Below are 21,291 nucleotides of genomic sequence, written 5' to 3' on the forward strand. Positions count from 1 at the left end.
TAACCACCATGATGAGGATAACAACTACACAATCTAAAGAATTACTCAGCTCAATGAGAACTTAAGACCTCTACTGTCTTAGAAAGTATGATAAATGTGTTCAGCATAATCCCCATTGCTATTTAACAACTTAAATCTTTAGGATAAGGAAGTGAGATAAGGAAGTTCATCAAAATACTTTAGTAATTCATAATGTTATATTTATGCAAATATTTTAGTCGTGATTCAAATTCCTGAGTTAAGGAGATAAATACTCTCCTTGCATTTCTAAAAAGTTTATTGTAATGTGCAATAATGGTACTCACTCTGTATTTTATTCTGTTTCTAGCTTTACATCTCTTGCCTGGAGTGAAAAACTCAATGGTACATTTCAATAACAATGGATATGACGGCATTGTCATTGCAATTAACCCTAGGGTACCAGAAGATGAAAAACTCATTCAAAACATAAAGGTAAGGGAGAAAATTTTATTACGAACTTATTTTTATTCCAGTAAGTATTTTCCATCCCTCTTGCCAAGGCACATAAACATGCTCATAAGTAACAACTTTCCAGAACTGTTTTGACAGTATTCATCATTTATGTAGTATGTATCTAAACTGTCAAGATTAATATCTGCTTAGTTTAAGTATGATTTCTCATATATTTATAGTAGTAGTCATTCCCCTAATAAATTATTAAGAGGCAAAACTACAATGTTTCTTCAACTTACTAAGCTAACAGAAAGACCTTAGACCTACTGAAGAATTCTTTTTTTTAAGATTTTATTTATTTATTTGAGACAGAGAACGAATGGAAAGAGCACAAGCATGAGGAGCAGCAGGCAGAGGGAGAGGGAGAAGCAAGCTCTCCACTGAGCAGGGAGCCCAATGCAGGGCTTTATCCCAGGACACTGGGATCCTGACCTGAGCTAAACCTGAGCTAAAGACAGAACTTAACACACGGAGCCACCGAGGCACCCCCTACTGGAGAATTCTTTTCAAACTTACCTTTGTAAAGTTAATTTTTGTAATGTTTATATAGCTAACCCATACTTAAGCCTTAGATCTTCACTGTACATTATTTTAGTTGTTCATATTTGTTCAACTCTGAAAAATTAACAACGAGCTCTGATGTATTTGATTTTAAAGAAAATATTGCATATTTTTGAAGTTGATTTACTTCTTAATTTTATTTGGGTTAGTCAGTATAACAGAAACACTTTATATATATAGCATTTTAATATATTCTATCTTCTCTGATCTTCTTCTCAATATCTCTATGAGGTAAATTATTACCCTTGTTGCATAAGTGAGAGAAGCTAATTCATACAGTCTTAAAGTAAGTGGTAAAACTGGAATGTGAAGGCAATGAGACATACGTATTTTTATTTTCATTACTGCTTGATAAAATTTTGCCTTTTCTGAACATACTCCATATGAAAAAGTAACTCAAACCTAGCAAAGTGGTTTTTTTTCAATTAAAAATATAAAATCTACAAAACTTTAAACTCTCAGCCTGTTTATAAACACCTCTGTTTAATTAAACAACTTGCCAACAAGCTCCCATTCTTAATTACCTTTATATATATCATCCAGAACTCATTCCCCTCTCCAACCCAAAATACTGAATACGGGTCTAGATAGGTTAAAAAAAATACGATTGATTTTTGGGCATATGTAAATGAACAGTTTACAGACTAAAGAGATAGAGTAAAATTCAACTTATTTTTCAGTTAGGCTTTGCTAAAATATTGGGGGAAAGGGAGCTTAGATTTGCTTCTTCTTGTTCATGTGTACAATTTCATGCTCATTTCATTGTGAAATTGTTACCATATTTTGTCAGGAAATGGTAACTGAAGCTTCGACTTACCTGTTTCATGCCACCCAACGAAGAGTTTATTTCAGGAATGTAAGCATTTTAATTCCAATGACCTGGAAGTCAAAATCTGAGTACTTAATGCCAAAACAAGAATCATATGACCAGGTAGGGTATTTTATCTAACTCCTACACTGTTTTTTTCTTCCTATGCTTCCTAAAAATTAATACTCATAATTTAAAAAAAATTCCTAGCCACTACTTCAGTAATTAAATTGGTAATATTAGTTATCTTAATTTAGATAAAAGAAATCCTTGTTTTCATCACTTGTGATGTTTTGGTTTATTCTTCTGATTTTTAGGCAGATGTCATAGTTGCCAATCCTTACCTAAAATTTGGAGATGATCCCTATACACTTCAATATGGACAATGTGGGGAAAAGGGACAATATATACATTTTACTCCAAACTTCTTATTGACTAATAATTTGCCCATCTATGGGTCCCGAGGTAGGGATATCTATTTTATACTTCTATTTTTATTTCCATGGAAACAAATATGACCCAGTAATTAATAGTATTTTTAATGATTTTTTAAGAGAAGTAGTGATTAATATCTTTATATAGAAATATAGTAGTTATGTTCAATATAATATTTCTTTGTGTGTTTAATAATAAATTTAATAAAAAATAATACATTAATATAAGTAATAAATACTAACCCACTTCAACATTTTTTACCTAATAAAAGATACCAATTTCTAAAGTTCTTTGACTTAATTAAGCTAAGGATCTGGGGCAGGGAGACATAAAATACATGGACACTCTATTAAAATATAGTAAATATAAATTTGTAAGTGGCAATATTCTCTCATAGGCAGAGTGTTTGTCCATGAGTGGGCCCACCTCCGATGGGGAATATTTGATGAGTATAATGTGGACCGGCCATTCTATATTTCCAGACGGAACACTATTGAAGCAACAAGGTAACATTATATTGAACAAATTTATTTTCAAAAGTTTTCACTTATTATTTTTAAATTTTCACTTATTAATTTTAAATTTCTATACTAGGCAAACAAAAGGTGTCTTAGTGGCTGAATGCTCAGAGTTAATTGCAATATCTAACCAGACCCACTATGTATATGTCCAAATATTTCTGGAGATGCTACCTTAGAATCAAGATCAACCTGGAACTGGGATTCATTTCAGTATTCATGGGGATTGTACTAAAATATGTTATTGTCAGAGAAGAAACGAAAAAGCTGTAGCCTAAACCATAAGATATCTGAGAACTTGAATTCATTCCTATCATATCCTTTATTTCATTTTATTTATTTAGTTTCCCCAATGTTTTATTCCATTTGATTCCACTCTTTAAGGTGAATCTGTTCCAGTGAAATCAACGAAAGTACTAGAGCTCCATGTTGAATATATTTATTCTTCATTTAAGCTTAAGCTTTAAAAAAGTATTTTTCATAAGGATAAGTGAGTAAATGATTTTTGAAATATAAATATTTTATATTATATATTACATATAATATATAAATATTTTATTATTATATTCCTTAAATATGAATATAATTCTGGGTAGATTTAGACATGTCCTATTAATAAATGGATGAGATATTTAAGTATAGAGTATTTAAAGAGTATTAAAGAAAAATAGAAATCAGTGTAATTGGAAACAGGTCTTTGGGATAAAAAAACATGTTAAAGAGGCGTAAGAGAAACATGCATCTCCCCATGTTCTCCATGTTGTTTGCTTTTTCCCTACTGAGCTGCTGGAGTATCATGCAGACAGGGCTCTCACCCTATGCAACTCCTCCCCCACCACCTCCCTTATCCAAACAATGCTTGTTCATTCTTCCAGACTCAGTTTAAATGTTTGGTCCCCAAGTGTCTTTTTCTTCTCCCTCTATTTGGTGTAAGATCTGAGACTGTCCCCAAAGCAATACACATGGCCTTCTCTCACACAGAGCAGTACTTGTCTGTGTAATTTTATTACCCACACTAGACTTTAAGATCCTTGAAGACTTTTTTTTGTTTTTTAATCCCCTAGACTTCAGCCTGGCACAGAGTGAAGTAACAGCTAAACAAAGAATGGATCAAGTAACAAATTTTTGATAAATGAATATGAATGTGTTTTCTTATTAATCATAAAAGAGATATATTGGTAAAAACAATTATCTAAAATAACATTTAATGAACTCCTACGGTGTGACAGGCACTTTGTTTGAGGCAGTGTAAGTTTAATTTTCAGGCTTTCCCTGGAGCTAACCCTCTTGGAATATATGACTCACCATCTCCTCTAATCCTTTCAATACTAAAAAAATTTAAGTGGATTAATATCATGACACTTAATATTAATGCAGAATAAAAGTAAATCCAATAAATCAGAACTCTTTAAAGTCTTTTACCCATAACTCCAGCCCCCATTCTTTGCCTGGGACTTGACAACTATCTTACTTATCATACAGACTAAAGAGTTTGTTTGAATGCACAAGCATTTCCATGCAATGTTTATTTTTACTTTGTCCTTCAATCTAGCTCATTGTTTTTCAAAATGTAAATTGTAAAATGCTATCAACACAAACCACACATGGTTTTGTATGGATGGTATACACACATATGTGTATATACATTTATATCTACATACCAGTATGTATGTGTTTATATCACATACACATAAATTTAAGAGGGTTTTAAGCATTATGCTGACTCTCTCATCCCCACTAGGAAGCAATCCTCCATATCTCTTAACTCATTTTATCTTTACAACATCCCTATACCCTAGGAATTATCTTTAATTCAGGGTCACAAGGATAATAGATTAATTTATTACATTAGTGAGCAATGAATGTTAATAAATATAAACTGGCATGATTGTTCTTATTGACATCAACTGTAAATAGAGGCAGGACTGTGACTAATTCTGTCAAAATGAAGTATTTGCCCATGATCTGTAGATCATTAAGGGAAAGATTATAGAATGTGAGTCTTTTCTCACGATTTCTGGTCTTCATAAATAAATATAATTTAATTCTTTCATCATAGATGTTCAACTCATATTACTGGCATTAATGTGGTTTTCAAGGAATGTCAGGGAGGCAGCTGTATAACAAGGCCATGCAGGCGTGACTCACAGACAGGACTGTATGAAGCAAAATGTACATTTATCCCAGAAAAATCCCAGGCTGCAAAGGACTCCATAATGTTTATGCAAAGTCTCAATTCCGTAAGTACCTTCTTTTTCTAGTTTCACAAAGGAACACTTCAGGAAAAATTAATTAGGGAAGCTGTATTTTCTACTATGAAATTATGTATACCAAAGGACATGAAGGAGATTACTCAAACGATTAACTAAAAGCCATTTTCCAGCCTGTGTCAGGGTGTGCCTGGTAAAGTTTCCACCTTTTTTTTATAAACCAGTTTCTTTTCTTCAGAAGTAGAACTGTACCTTTTCACTGATGTCACATAATTTCTTAAAACAACATCTCTTCCCTCATTTGACTTCTGTGGATTTGTATAGTTCTAAAACTACAACCTTACTTATAATTCTCTCTTCTAAGTGTTAATCAAACTACTTTTCCAAAGTAATTCATTCTATAGCTTTGGAAAAGTACTGACATTCTAGACTTTGTAGTACCTTCACACTAAAGTATATCAAGCTATTGCAAAGTGATACTGTGAAAATGTGCATGGCTCTGTTTCTACATAACAAACTTAAGGGAAAAGTTCACAATTACTAGTCTCATCAATTACAAAATAATAACACAATAATTCAAGTTTTAAAGCTAATGTTTGGCCTGAAATATCTGGTTTCAATGTATAAAGTTGAATGGATAAGAACAGATGTCTTGGAGTCAGAAGACTTGATCTCAAACCCAGTCTGTCATTTTCAGCTATGTCTTTACAAGCAAACTTGCAAAGTTCTCTTGAAAATTTAGTTATCTCATCCCATAAATGGGACTTATAATACATCACAGGTTATTATTGTTAGGCTCACAAGAGGTAGTATGAGTAAAGCATGATCACGGTGCTTAGCATAAGGTGAGCACAAAGTAAACTTCCAAGTTTTAGTTTTTAAAATTTATAAAATATCTGGATAATATTTAATTATCTCTTTCCCTGGATAAGTCCAATCTTAACTAATGTAAACATATTGTAATTAACTAATGAGGGTTTCTAAGCATGCAAAAAAATTTTAAATATGAAAGTCATCAGAAACAAATCAAAATAAAGTATACTACCTCTAGATAGTAAGTCTAACTTATTTAAAAGAAGCAATATTCCATATACCAAATCACTTAGCAACAAATATTTCTTTGGGTAGAAGTTTATAAATGCCTATTATTTCCAATAAAATTTAAACCTGCTTTAGAACTTAAGGCATTAATGATGAAGAACTTGAATCAAAATATAGACTTAATATTTGCTGAAACTCTTAAAAGAACCTAATTAGATATTTAAGTAGAAGTTGTTTACCAGTCTGAAAAAGGTCCCTTCTAGAAATAGTTGAAACATGAGTCAAGAAAGTTCACTTTAACCTGCTAAATCTGGATCAGAATTCAGCATCCAAGTAGGTACCAGATCATATCACACGAGAGGATAATTGGAATATGTATTGCCTATACCAAGCTATAAGTCCCAAAAGCATCTCACTGTCAGGAAATACCTCATGCTGCCTACCTGAGAGATAAATAATAATGAAGAAGATCACATAACTGAGATATGGTTAGAACTAATTACATAAGCCATGTCTCAGAGATAAATACTGAACATCTTGTCCAGAATAACACTAACTTCTAATTATCAAAACACAGATTAAATAAATTGCATAGTATTTGTACTACCAGGGCATCAGCTCACCAAAGGGAGATATGACCTGAAATACTGAATGTTCAATTCCATAATTTCATTCCCTTCAATTTCATTATTTCCACTTCATGCTCAGCTGGAAATACAGAAATAATTAAAGATAACTGTTCTTTCTCAGTGAGAAAGTGCAGAAATAAGAAAATATATATATGAATTCAAAGTACAAAGAGGTATAAACCAAGTGCTATGGGAGTACAGCAAGTATCTCCACCTGGAGGTCAGAAAATTGTTTCTAAAGAGATAAAAAAATTACATCTGAAAAGGAATGAGTATGAACTTACCAAAGCAGGAATAGGAAGGGCAACTTTAAGTTAAAAAAAAAAAAGTTTATAAAAACAAAGAGTGGGGAAAGGTGCAGGGATGCCACACGATTGTACAAGTTGAGCACTGCCCAAATTATCTGCATCATGGTCACTAAAAATTTTAACATTTATTAGAACAACTTTCAGGTAAATAGCAGTAAAAAAAAAAACAACCAACTTGAGAACAGCTCACCTTTTTTTAATTTGTGCAAGATTTCCTATCTCTTTTTCCATTTGAGTTAGCAAAGACCCTTGTGAAGATTTCTAGCATACTCTAAGAACAAGAAAAAAATCAGTGTGGTATAAGCAGAGGATGGTCAGAGCAAGGAGCAGGAAACAAGACTGAAAGAACAAACTTACCTACAAAGCTAAGGTGTTTGGATTTTATCTTAACAGCTTCAGACTGGTGACATGATCAGTTTAATTCTTTCAGGAAGATAACTGTACTAACAGTGAGAAGGATGAAGGAATGAGATGACAGAAAGCAGAGAATCTAGTTAGAAGGCTACAGCAATAGGCAGATCAGAGACCTGAAGTCTCTGAATAAAGGCAGTGGCAGGGGACAAGGGACCAGATTTGATGCATATTTCATATCAGCAAGACTTATCAATCACCACTTTGATCGAAACTGTCTTTTTCTCCCATGCAATGAACCCCTTCTGGGATATGTCAATCGTTCTGAAGTTAATGTAAATCATCCATGTTAGAAGGAAAACAAAATCTTAAAACTTAAATGAAAGGTATTCAAATTTAATAATTGAGTTCTAAATCTGAGCTTACATCTAGAGATTGTACTGGGAGGGCATTCTTAAACATGCAATGCCATTTATAAAAATATTTCTCAGGGTGCCTGGGTGGCTCAGTCAATTAAGCATCCAACTCTTGATTTCAGTTTAGGTCATGATCTCAGAGTCCCAGGAGGGAGCCCCAGCTGGGCTCTGTGCTCAGCAGGGAGTCTGCTTGAGGATTCTCTCTCTCCCTCTGTCACCCCCACCCCCATGCAGATGGGAGCATGCACATGCTTTCTCTCTAATAAATAAATAAATCTTTAAAAAAGATTTTTCTAATAAACAGAAGCTTACTGCAAGATGGATTTCTTCTTGAATGCTGTATGAGTTTATGGGAGCATTTTCCCAAGTTACTAAGTTTTCAAAACTTGGAGAATTTTCATAGGTTCTGTAATAAAGAAACATTTGGCAGAATTGCTAGGTACAGCTCACCATTTGCAACTGAAAGAGCACCAATCACATGTTCTCATTTTCTCCCTACATTTTCATTACTGTCTCAGGAGTATTATTTTATGTCAGAGTTCACTAGAGCCAAAAATAATCCAGCTTGCTAAAATATCTGTGTTCTGGGGAGCCTGGGTGGCTCAGTAGGTTAAGCATCTGTCTTCAGCTCAGGTCATGGTGTCACCGTCCTGGAATCAAGCTCGCTGTGGGTCTGAGCCCACTGCCCTCTGCCTCTCTACCCTATTTGTGTGCGTGCTCTCTCTCTCAAATAATAGATAAATAGATAGATAGATAGATAGATAAAATATCTTTCCTCAATTTTTTGGTCAACTATAAAGATATAAAAAAACACTTAGGCAATTAAAGAAGGTCATTTTCTTTATCCCACTTTTAAAGGACAGCTAGAAAGCCAGTCCCTCTTCCACTAAACTTAATTCAAGTTTGAGTCACCCAAGAGTCCAGAAGGGAAAATAAGAAATTAAATTAAGCAGGTGTACCAGCTACATGCTCCCCCCAACTGCCATGATCTCACTATACCTAAGAGAATCATCAAAAAACTTTCCAGTGATGGTTTCGCCTTGCTTCCTCTCTACTGAGGTATGTAAAATGGATGTGAGATTGTTACATTATGAAATAATTCTTAATTATCAGGAGATAAAATCTGTGGAGGATGTATGTGGCAGCCAGCTACATATTTGGAAAAGAAATTAATGCTTACCAATTATTGAAATAGTGTCTTCTAATTGATTTTTTCCAGGTAAAGGAATTTTGTACAGCAAAAACTCACAATACAGAAGCTCCAAACCTACAAAACAAAATGTGTAGTAGCAGAAGTACATGGACTCCATTATGGACTCCAATGATTTTCAGAATGCATCTCCCATGGAAGGAACAGATCAACCACCCGATCCTACATTTTCATTGTTAAAGGCCAAACAGCGAGTTGTCTGTTTGGTACTTGATAAGTCTGGAAGCATGAGTTCGGTAAGACATTTGTTAGCTTCCTTAAAATAAGCAGTTAATTACTAGAAATATAATTTAATCTTGGGTTTAATTCTATTAAGCTAACTAAAACATAAATTTATTACTCTAATAACTTTTAGTACAATGATTCTATATGGACAAATACTGGAAGAAAATACACTAAAAAATAATTGTTATATATGAAGATGATTGGACTATGGATTATGTTTATTCTTTAACTTTTAATTCTAACAAATTAAAAATACTATAACTGAACAAAAAAAGTATCCATAATTCCACCATTGAGCATATTATTCCAATCTTTTTTGTGTATTTGTTTTTCCTTCTCAAAAATGTGATTAAATTTTGTATGATACTTTATAGTATTATTTATTTTACTTACCATACCATAAATACTCCCTATGGAAAAAAATGATTTCATGATATAATTTTTATTTTTTTTTTAAAGATTTTATTTATTTATTTGACAGAGAGAGAGATCACAAGTAGGCAGAGAGACAGGCAGGCAGAGAGAGAGGAGGAAGCAGGCTCCCTGCTGAGCAGAGAGCCCGATGCGGGACTCAATCCCAGGACCCCGAGATCATGACCTGAGCCGAAGACAGCGGCTTAACCCACTGAACCACCCAGGCGCCCCATGATATAATTTTTAATGATCATATGCACATACCCTAATTTAGTCAGCTTCCTGTTATAGAACATTTTAGAGTTTTCAACTTTTTATAAAAATTGTGCTGCAATAAACATTTTTGTATACATTTTAAAATTATTTTCTTAGCAGAAATTCCTGAATATAAAACTATTCAATAAAAAGGCATAGATTTTTAAGACTTTATTAAGTATAACATATAATATAATGTATATTAAGTATATTAAGTATAACAAAGTATAATGATTTTTCAATTTTTTCTTTAATTTTTTTTTTAATGAAATAAGGGGGCCAAACTTTTTCCTTCAAATTGTCCATTTAGCCTAATGATATCTATTTTTTTTCTTTAAAAAATTTTATTTTATTAACATATAATGTATTATTAGCCCCAGGGGTACAGATCTGTGAATCAACAGGTTTATACACTTCACACCACTCACCATAGCACATACCTTCCCCAATGTTCATAACCCAACCACCCTCTCCCTACTCCCTTCCCCCCAGGAACCCTCAGTTTGTTTTGTATGATTAAGAGTCTCTTATGGTTTGTCTCCCTCCTGATCCCATCTTGGTTTCATTTATTCTATTCCTACCCCCTAAACCCCCATGTTGCCTCTCAACTTCCTCGTATCACGGAGACCATATGATAATTGTCTTTCTCTGATTGACTTATTTCGCTAAGCATAATACCCTCTAGTTCCATCCAAGTCGTTGCAAATGGCAAGATTTCATTTCTTTTGACAGCTGGATAGTATTCCATTGTGTGTGTGTGTGTGTGTGTGTGTGTGTGTGTGTGTGTGTATCACACATCTTCTTTATCCATTCATCTGTTGATGCACATCTAGGTTCTTTCCATAGTTTGGCTATTGTGGACATTGCTGCTATAAACATTCAGGTGCACGTGCCCCTTCGGATCACTACATTTGTATCTTTAGGGTAAATACCCAGTAGTGTGATTGCTGGGTTGTAGGGTAGTTCTATTTTCAACTTTTTGAGGACACTCCATGCTGTTTTCCAGAGTGGTTGCACCAGCTTACATTCCCACCAACAGTGTAGGAGGGTTCAAGGGGGCCAAACTTTAAAATATAGTAATCAATTACTATCAAGATCTCTGGCCCATGAACAACTTTGTTTTTCACCAATCTGTCAAGATTTGAGGAGACTCAGGAAATATTCAGACATCTTTTTCTTACAGGAAGACCGTCTCTTTCGAATGAATCAAGCAGCAGAACTATACTTGATTCAAATTATTGAAAAGGGATCTTTGGTTGGGATGGTCACATTTGAAAGTTTTGCTACAACCCAAAACTACCTAACAGAAATAACTGGTGATAATGCTTATGAAAAGATCACTGCAAACCTGCCTCAAGAAGCTGGTGGTGGAACTTCAATTTGCAGTGGTCTCAGAGCAGAATTCCAGGTAAAATAAAAATTTTTTCTAAATAGCATTTGCCACTTACCATTGCTTTTATTTTTACCCCACTGTCTTTGAACAAGAGTCATGAATTCATAGGTCCGTTATCTAAATAGTATATTTTTTAAAGACTCCCCTACTGTCTGTTGTTTACAGCTGGGTAGTCTCTCTGGGTGTGGTTATTCCACCAATGTACTCTTGAGGTACTGAGTCACACTGGAGAATGGTTAAGGAAGGGAAGAAAAATCCAATGAGCACATAATTGCTGCAATTTTATTGAGGAGTTTACCATTTCTTTATCACTCCCAACATCTGAACTACTATTAGCAAACAACAATGCTGCTGAAGGGACTGTGGAAGAGGGAAATTATCACTAGTTCTATGTTATAAAGACAACTCTAGTTCATCAAGTTAAATTGACAATTAAAAACCACAAAGATAGTTCCCTAAGCAGTTTAGTATCAAACCCAAGACACACAGGTAGAAGTTTAATGAAATAAAAATTGTGAAATAAAATACTGGGAGCAACTTTACAGCACTATATTAGTCTGCCTTAAAGTATGCAATTGAATTTCTTCCAACCTAAGATAGACTTTGTTTAAGCCTATTTATTGTCATTAAGTTACAAAAACAAAAAACTGCTTTCCTTCACTGACCCTCCCATTGCTCCAGCTAAAAAAGTAGAGATTATTAACTTTTTCCAGGCCACTAATTAATATCATCTCTTAGCTTTCTAGTTGAGTCATTTTTCATAATGCATATTGGTTTAAGGAGGTACACACGCTCTGGATTCCGGCAAATCTGGGATTCTGGCTCTATTATTTATTAGTTAAATGACTTTGGGTAAGTTATCAACTCAGGAAGTCTTAGTTTACTCAACTAAGGGAATGTGGAAAACAACAGTACCTATCTAAAGTGTTCAAAAAGGACTGCTATTATTATAATAAATATAATTCTTATACAGGTCTATTCACTTCTAAAATATGATGGTATTATACCTTGGGAATGTGTCTTATTGTTTGAAAATATTGGTTTGTATATTTTTCTTAATATATTTTGATATATATCGATGGATATTTTGACCACAGAGTCTATTATTGAACAGATTATGTTAAGTCACATTCAAAGTTATAAATACCTCTTCACTACTTTTAAAATGTAGTGTAAAATGAAATGTAAAATGAAACCATAGCAATATATAGCATTTTACTTACATAATCATTATAACAGCTAAAATTTATTGATCATATTCTACATTATTGCCTATGTTAAATACATGTATGATCTTATTTATCCTTACCATTACTTTTTATTCAGAGTAATTAAATACCATTCTTAAGATCACATATAGTCAGTAACCAGCAAATATAGGTAGGATTCAAAACCTGGTCTTTCTTATTCCAAAATCCAAAAAGCTAATCACTACACTGTAGTATTTATATAACTCTATTATATATGATGAAGGTGGGGAACTAAATGCTAGATATTCTGTTTAGCAAATTGTTCAGGGAGAATTTATTCTCAATTTGTATGACTAAAGATTTTTAGCCAATACTCCTGATAGAAGTCAGAAAAAGACAAAAAAATTATAATACTTGATAAATTTATGAAATTCCTACTTTATGGCAGGTCAATGTTTTTTTCCAAGAAATCATCAGATTCTTCAGTGATCAAATAGAATACATAAAAAGGCACATCATTTAACTTTGCATACCTACCTTTAGTCATGACTTTGCAAATGTTGTCTAGTATGCTGCCAAAATAGCGTGGGTCAGGGGCGCCTGAGTGGCTCAGTGGGTTACAGCCTCTGCCTTCAGCTCAGGTCATAGTCCCAGGGTCCTGGGATGGAGTCCCACATGGGGCTCTCTGCTCAGCAGCAGGGAGCCTTCTTCCCCCCCCCTCTCTGTCTGCCTCTACCTACTTATAATCTCTGTCTGTCAAATAAATAAATAAAATCTTAAAAAAAAAAAAAAACAGCCTGGGTCATTTGCTTCTACCTCAAGCATCTCCTGGAATAATAATAATAACTTACACTGAGGCACCTGGGTGGCTCAGTCAGTTAAGCATCTGCCTTCATGATTCTGGAATCCTGGGATCAAGACCTGCATCCGGCTCCCTGCACAGCAGGGAGTCTGTTTCTCCCTCTCCCTCTACTGCTCCTTCTGCTTGTGTTCTCTCTCTCTCTCTCTGTCTGTCAAATAAATAAATAAAATATTTTTTAAAATAATAATAATAAATAACATTCACTTAGCACTTACTATTTGCTAGGCATTGTTCTAAGAGTTTTATTTTCCTCTCTTGGGTAGCTTGAATATATTTGAAAAGTTTAGAAGCACTGTTTGAAAAACAGTTTTGAAGCACTCTTTGAAAAACTGCAAGACTATTGTACATTACACTCATTTCTAGGCCAACACAGCCTGGAATGACAGTGCAAAGTTTCCTTTTGCTTACTCTGATGCATAGGCCTAAAGACTTCTCCAAGTCTAAAGAGTATACTTATTCTTATTTTAAATTTATTGAGATATGATATTCTGTACTAATCATCTGATTTTTCACGACCAGGCAATTATCCACAGCAACCAGAGTACTTCTGGTTCTGAAATCATATTACTAACAGATGGAGAAGATGATGAAATAAGCTCATGCTTTGAGGAGGTAAAGGAAAGTGGTGCAGTCATCCACACCATTGCTCTGGGACCCTCTGCTGCCAAAGAACTAGAGACCCTGTCAAATATGACAGGTAAACCTTTGGGATATAGTTTGAATAGAAAATATATTTTCAGTCTCTCCCATTAACTACATCTCCCATTAACTACCTCTCACATTAAACTACAACACTGCTCATAAATTTCCTATCCTAAAATTTAATTGTTGACCCTTCCTTGTCCTTGCCCTTCAAATTAATCTTTCCTCTTCCCCACCTCCAACTCTCTGCACTTCTATCTATACCAGCTTCTTCTAATATTAGTCAATATTATGTCTTGATTCATTTCTCAACACTTTCTACCAATACCACCAAATTGAAACTTCTTTCTCCATGGCTACCAATGATTTCCTCAACTGCAATTCCAAAGTTCTTGCTCATATTTGTCCTGTTCAATCCTACAGTTGAGATTCAGATAGCCCTAATTCATAGAAGAAAAAATGGAAACCTACAGAGTACAAATGATTTGCCTAAGGCTGTAGTTAAAGTCCTGATTACCAGTTCCTGTCCCCAGCAATCCATCCTTTTCCATTGCTATTTTTTTTTAAGAGACAGCATGTGTGTGCATGTGACCATGAGGTAGGGGGACAGAGAGAGAGGGAGAGAGAGAATCCTAAGCAGGCTCCATGCCCAGTGGCAGAGCCCATGGAGGAGCTGGATCTTACAACCCTGAGATCATGACCTGAGTCAAAATCAAAAGTTAGATGTCTAACTGACTGAGCTGCCCAGGTGTCCCCATCCCTTTTCCATTCCTTACTCCTGTGTAATTTCTTTGTTAACTCCTTTGTTATTTATTTTCTCAGTTAATTTTTACTTAATTCTAAACTATTCTCTAAATTCTCTAAATTGTTTTGGTATACCTTAAACAGAACTAAAAATAAGCAACTGGTTCAAAATTGACTTAAATTTCATTTTTATAACACCATTTAGTGGTTAGATCAGCTTTACTAATGTGGCAGGCCCTTATTCTAATGACCGATATAAAAACAATAATATTTGGGGGCGCCTGGGTGGCTCAGTGGGTTAAAGCCTCTGCCTTCAGCTCGGGTCATGATCCCAGGGTCTTGGGATCAAGCCCCGAATCAGGCTTTCTGCTCAGCAGAGAGCCTGCTTCCTCCTCTCTCCCTGTCTGCCTCTCTGCTTACTTGTGTTCTCTGTCTTTCAAATAAATAAATAAAATCTTTAGAAAAATTTAAAAAAAACAATAATATTTGGCAAGTTCTTTAGACTTCTTCATATTTACATTGATAAAAGCAGAAGAACAAGTATGAGTTTCCAAATTAAAATTAGTATTATGGGGCGCCTGGGTGGCTCAGTGGGTTAAGCCGCTGCCTTCGGCTCAGGTCATGATCTCAGGGTCCTGGGATCGAGTCCCGCATCGGGCTCTCTGCTCAGCAGGGAACCTGTTTCCTCCTCTCTCTCTGTCTGCCTGCCTCTCTGCCTACTTGTGATCTCTCTCTGTCAAATAAATAAATAAAATCTTTTAAAAAAATAAATAAATAAAATAAAATTAGTATTATGAAAGTAAATACAATTCCATTTTAGGAGGACATCGTTTTTATGCCAATAAAGACATAAATGGCCTTACCGATGCTTTCAGTAGAATTTCATCTAGAAGTGGCAGCATCACTCAGCAGGCTATTCAGGTTAGTAACTCAGAAAAATTATTTGCCTTTTCACATTTGTAATAAATGTCCATTATCCTAAATAGACATTTCTTTCTCTAATAAATAACTATTTTGCCTGAAAGTTATTTCCTACTAAAAGACATTCTTACTGAATTCCCTTTTCTTGGACACTTGTCATCTTTTCTTCTGATTTGTCCACTATTTATATTTATATATTTATAATATATATTTATATATTTATAATTATAAATGCTTTTATTTGCAAAATTCTTCAAAATAATTCTTATTTCACTGAAATCTTAGACATAACTTTAGAATTACTCTAAACTGACAAAGCTTTGAAATTTTATTAACTATAATTACAAATTGGTTCTCTCTGTTCTTTTTTTTATTTATGTAACAGTTAGAAAGTAAAGCCTTAAGTATTACAGGAAAGAAATGGATAAATGGTACAGTACCTGTGGATAGTACAATTGGAAATGACACTTTCTTTGTTGTCACATGGACAATACAAAAGCCAGAAATTCTTCTCCAAGATCCAAAAGGAACAAAATATGAAACTTCAGATTTCAAAGTAGATAAACTAAATGTTCGGTCTGCCCGTCTTCAAATACCAGGTATTGCAGAGGTAAGAATATTCTCTTATTTTCTCCATGATTTATTAATCAACTTCGAGGGGAAAAAATGAAGACAACATCCACTACACTGTCAATATTAAAGTGGCAACAATCATCCGTCACAAAAAAGAAGCTAAGAGCTGTCTGAGTGGTGTCAGTTAAATGTCCAACTCTTGGTTTCAGCTCAGGAAGTGATTTTGGGATCCTGAGATGGGGCTCTGTGTCAGGCTTTGTGCTCAGTGTGGAGTCTGTTTAAGACTCTCTCTCCCTCTGCCTTTCCCTCTGATCCTCCTTGCATTACCATCCCACCCTACTCCACCCGATCTCTCACTCTCATTCTCTCTCAAAATAAATAAAATCTTAAAAAAAAAAAAAAAAGCCAAGTAGAATAGAAATTTATATCCATACTATTTATTAGCTTATAAAATTTGAGTACTAAAAATCATTACTGGGGCGCCTGGGTGGCTCAGTGGGTTAAGGCCTCTGCCTTCGGCTCAGGTCATGATCCCAGGGTCCTGGGATGGAGCCCCGCATTGGGCTCCCCTCAGCAGGAAGCCTGCTTCCTCCTCTGTCTCTGCCTGCCTCTCTGCCTACCTGTGATCTCTGTCTGTCAAATAAATTTTAAGAAAAAACTTTTAAATAATTAACTATTATTCTGCTTAAATTTCTAAATAATTTTGTATTCCAAACAAGAACAGGAAAGTATTACAAAACTCTCAAATAGATATGTTGGATTTTCAGACCGGTACTTGGACTTACAGCCTTCTAAATAAACATGCCAACTCTCAAATGCTAACGGTTACAATGACTACTCGAGCAAGAAGTCCCACCACGCTGCCAGTAATTGCAACTGCTCACATGAGCCAAAGTACAACACATTATCCTAGCCCTATGATTGTTTATGCACAAGTCAGTCAAGGGTTTTTGCCTGTTCTGGGAATCAACGTAACAGCCACTATAGAAACTGAAGATGGACACCGAGTAATACTGGAGCTCTGGGACAATGGTGCTGGTAATAAGAATCTGCATCAACTTCCACTGAAGCTAAAATCCTACTATAGTCACATAACTTAGAAATCAGTATTTCCTATGTATGTGAATGAATCAATTTTTAAGTAAATGAAATTTGATTTTTATGTTTTTAATACTTTCTACTCTGCTCTCTGAACTACACAAAGATATAAGCACATTTATCTTTAAATTTTACGAGTAATTTTACTTTCCTCATGGAAATTAAATATAATTTTTCCCCATTTTCATTAGTGTGTTTTGCATATGCTTCTTCCATTTCGCATATGCTTTTTCTTTATTTTGTTAAGATTTCTATATGAAATAATAATAGCTAATGTTAATTGAATGTTTACCATGAATTACTATTCCAGGGTCAAAGGTTAGCAAGTAGCCAGGCCAGGCTCTGAACCCAAGCAGTCTGATACCGGGGTTCATGTACTTAAACCACTGTGCTATACTCACTCCCAAAATGATTACCAACACTAATGCTCATGAACAGTGCTTAGGACTGTCACTGTTACTCCGCTGAATGGCTAATTATTATGTTATAATATCTAGGTGCTGATACTCTGAAGAATGATGGTGTCTATTCAAGATATTTTACAGAATACCATGGAAATGGTAGATACAGTTTAAGAGTACATGCCCAGGCGAGAAACAATATGGCCAGACTAAGTTTAAAACAACAGAACAAAGCTCTGTATATGCCAGGCTATGTTGAAAATGGTAAGTAGTATTAAGATGAAATGTGTCATCTGTTTACATAAGTTACAGTGGTAAACACTGAAAATATTATGTACTATGGAAAATATAAGTATACAGTTGTATAATTATCTGTGTATTTAAGAGCCATATTCATGTTAAAAGACCTAGCACAGGATGATGCTTCCAACGTGTTTTGTTTACATCTCCCTCAGTTCATTTCATTTACACTGAAAAAAAAATCACTGAGGTGCCTGGGGGTGCTCAGTCGGTTAAGCATCTGTCTTTGGCTCAGGTCTTAGGTTCTGGGATCAAGCTCCACATCAGGGAGCCTACTTCTCCCTCTCCCTCTTCCTGTCACTCCCCCTGCTTGTGCTCTCTCTCTCTCTCCCTCTGTCAAATGAATAAATAAAATCTTAAAAAAAGAAAATCCTGAGCACCTCTCTATGTGGCAAGCATTGTGCTAGATGCTATAACTAAAAAAAAAAATAAGACACCAGCCTTGTCCTCAAAGAATTTACAGTCAAGTAATAAAAACAGATACGTTAAGAGATAGTTCTAACATTGCATAATGTCTCATCAGTTTTAAAATGATACCAATAAAACAAGCGTTTTTTTCTCTAAAAGCTATTTTTCACTGTCTACAATCATTCAATAATAACCCATTTATAGCTGCAAGATGAGATTATAAGAATATACATAGAATTATGAAAAGTCACAGAATTACCTTTTTTGTAGGTAAAATTATACTGAACCCACCCAGGCCTGAAGTCAAAGATGACATATCAGAAGCTAAAGTAGAAGATTTCAGCAGACTAACCTCTGGAGGATCATTTACTGTATCAGGAGCTCCTCCTGCTGGTAGTCATACTCATGTGTTCCCACCTGGCAAAATCACAGACCTTGAAGCTAAGGTTAAAGAAGATCACATTCAACTTTCATGGACGGCCCCTGGCAATGTCCTTGATAAAGGAAAAGGTAAGTTTTATATTATGTTTTAAAATATATAAAAAGAGGGGCGCCTGGGTGGCTCAGTCGGTTAAGCGGCTGCCTTTGGCTGGGGTCATGATCCCAGGGTCTTAGAATTAAACCCCACATCGGATTCCCTGCTCAGCAAAGAGCCTGCTTCTCACTCTCCTTCTGCCTGCCACTCTGCCTACTTGTGCTATCTATCTATCTCTCTGTCAAATAAATGAATAAAATCTTTAAAAGAAGAGTGATTTTTAAAATTTTAAATAAATAAATAATATATATATTCATATATACATACACACACACACACACACACACACATATAAGAAATCCCTTTGGCTTTCATTTGCTAGGAATTGTCTAATGTCCTACTTATAAAAAACACGTATGGAGTGTTAACTCTGAGCCATTACTCACCTACTTTTAGATGCAGAAATTGAAGTTCCAAGAGATAATGAAAGGCACATACAGGTAGTCAGACAGGAAAAGAAGGAACAAAATAATATATTCAAAGTCAAAAAAGCAAAGTTTCAGAATAAATATCTAAATTAAATAAAAGCTAGGTGATAAACAGATATATAGAACCATCTAAATGGAATGCAGGGTGTGTGTGAAGAGTAGTAAAATAGATTGATAAGGCTTATTACTAAAAAACTAGAATGTTAAGGCAGAGGCTCTGAATTTTTTTTAAAAACCACTAAATCAATGTTATTCACCATACACTTAAAACACTTGCAACATTTCATGAAAAAATAGTCTTTACTTCAAAAAAAGACATTTGATGTTTTATTCATGGCATTTCAGAATGTGAGAATATATTTTTATATTGATAGCTCTAGTAGACCTCTAAAAGCATTTTGGAATTAAAAAAATTATGTCAGCATCTCCCTTTCTTTTCTTGACAAAGTAACAGTTATAATAATATATTTCAAACATTTAAGTCCCAGACACTCTGCTGAAATACTTTTCATGCATTATCATATCTAATTATCACCACTCAAGTAGTAGGCATTCAATAAATATTTGTTGAATGAATTGAATGACTGAATCTCCCTTTTATAGATAAGAAAATTGAAGGTAAAAAGGTGAAATATATTTTTCTTTGTTACACAGCCAGAAAGTGTAGAATTAAGGTATGAATCAAAATCTGCCTAAGTTCTTAAGCACATTTTAATTAGTACACATCTTAACCTCTCTGCTTTCATTTGCCCTTTGTCCTTATCCCTGTCTCCCACTCTACTGATCTCCCACTCCCCACTCCTATTACTCCCTCTCAGCTTAATGAGAATAATACAGTTGTGGGGAACTGAATGTCTTTCCTATACTTGAATGCTATTGTGTTCCTTGTTCTAAAAGTAGATTCAGATTTTTGTATTTATATTTCTTTAAAAAAAATCTAGATTTCATTTTTTAGTACTGTATGATTTTGAATTAATTTTGTGATTAGATAACTAGATTAAAAACTACTTACATATTTGTTCTTAAAAGAAAGAAGATGGAATAACCAGATAAAATCTACATCTATGATTTTCATGTCTAAATCCTACTGTGCATTTCTGAAGGGCCCTGAGTGTAAGACAATATAAGGCATCCTACTGATTTTAATATACATGAAGTATCTATTGTCTTTCAGCCAAGAGCTACATTATAAGAATAAGTATGTGTTTCCTGGATCTCCAAGAAGATTTTGACAATGCTGCTTTAGTAAACACTACTAGCCTGATACCTAAGGAGGCTGGCTCAATAGAAAATTTTGAATTTAAACCAGAACATTTTAAAATAGAAAATGGCACCAAATTCTACATTGCAATTCAAGCCATCAATGAAGCTAACCTAACCTCAGAGGTTTCTAACATTGCACAAGCAACCAAGTTTATTCCTCCGCAGGAATCCAGTGCCCCTGCTCTGGGTACCAAGATTTTTGCAACCAGTTTGGCAATCTGGGGATTAGCTACGATTTTATCTACATTTTAAACTAGGAAATATATTAGAAATAATATTTTAAAAAGAAAGAATATTCAATTTATATATACTTGATTAACATTTATTTAGAATTTAACTTGCTATACTTGTCTATAACAAAACTCTTTGTAAATGTACAAAGTTGTAAATTTCCTAACTACTTGAGTTCATTAGTATTAATTAATGAGCTAATAAGTTGCTAAATGTAAATCATAATGAATATAATATTTCCTATCTTTGAAAAATCCATTTATTAACTCAATAAAAAAAGATAATGCATATTTGTACTTGAAGGTGTCTTAAGAAACATTTTCAGAGTGTGCTACAAATTCATTTGGTATATTAAAAAATCAGAATTCATCTAAGCCATTAGAAAAATATTTATATATGCACAACAAACATTTTATGGTAGAATTATTTAGGTTTCATTCTTGCTTA

At 34.3% G+C, this 21,291-nt stretch overlaps 1 protein-coding gene across 1 annotated transcript; it reads left to right on the forward strand.

Annotated features, from left to right (window-relative positions):
• The first annotated feature begins 294 nt into the window (after positions 1–294).
• Positions 295–20,865, forward strand: LOC131810527 (calcium-activated chloride channel regulator 1-like). The gene is given in 15 exon segments (XM_059138527.1): positions 295–453; positions 1,826–1,966; positions 2,161–2,308; positions 2,676–2,784; positions 4,856–5,036; positions 8,971–9,055; positions 9,058–9,197; positions 11,039–11,263; positions 13,820–13,997; positions 15,507–15,607; positions 15,993–16,217; positions 16,948–17,218; positions 17,776–17,943; positions 18,658–18,897; positions 20,525–20,865. Coding segments are annotated over 15 exon segments (2,712 nt in total).
• The last annotated feature ends 426 nt before the right edge of the window (positions 20,866–21,291 follow it).

Source organism: Mustela lutreola, chromosome 10, assembly GCF_030435805.1.
Source record: "Mustela lutreola isolate mMusLut2 chromosome 10, mMusLut2.pri, whole genome shotgun sequence".
In the NCBI taxonomy this organism is placed as follows: Eukaryota; Metazoa; Chordata; class Mammalia; order Carnivora; family Mustelidae; genus Mustela; species Mustela lutreola.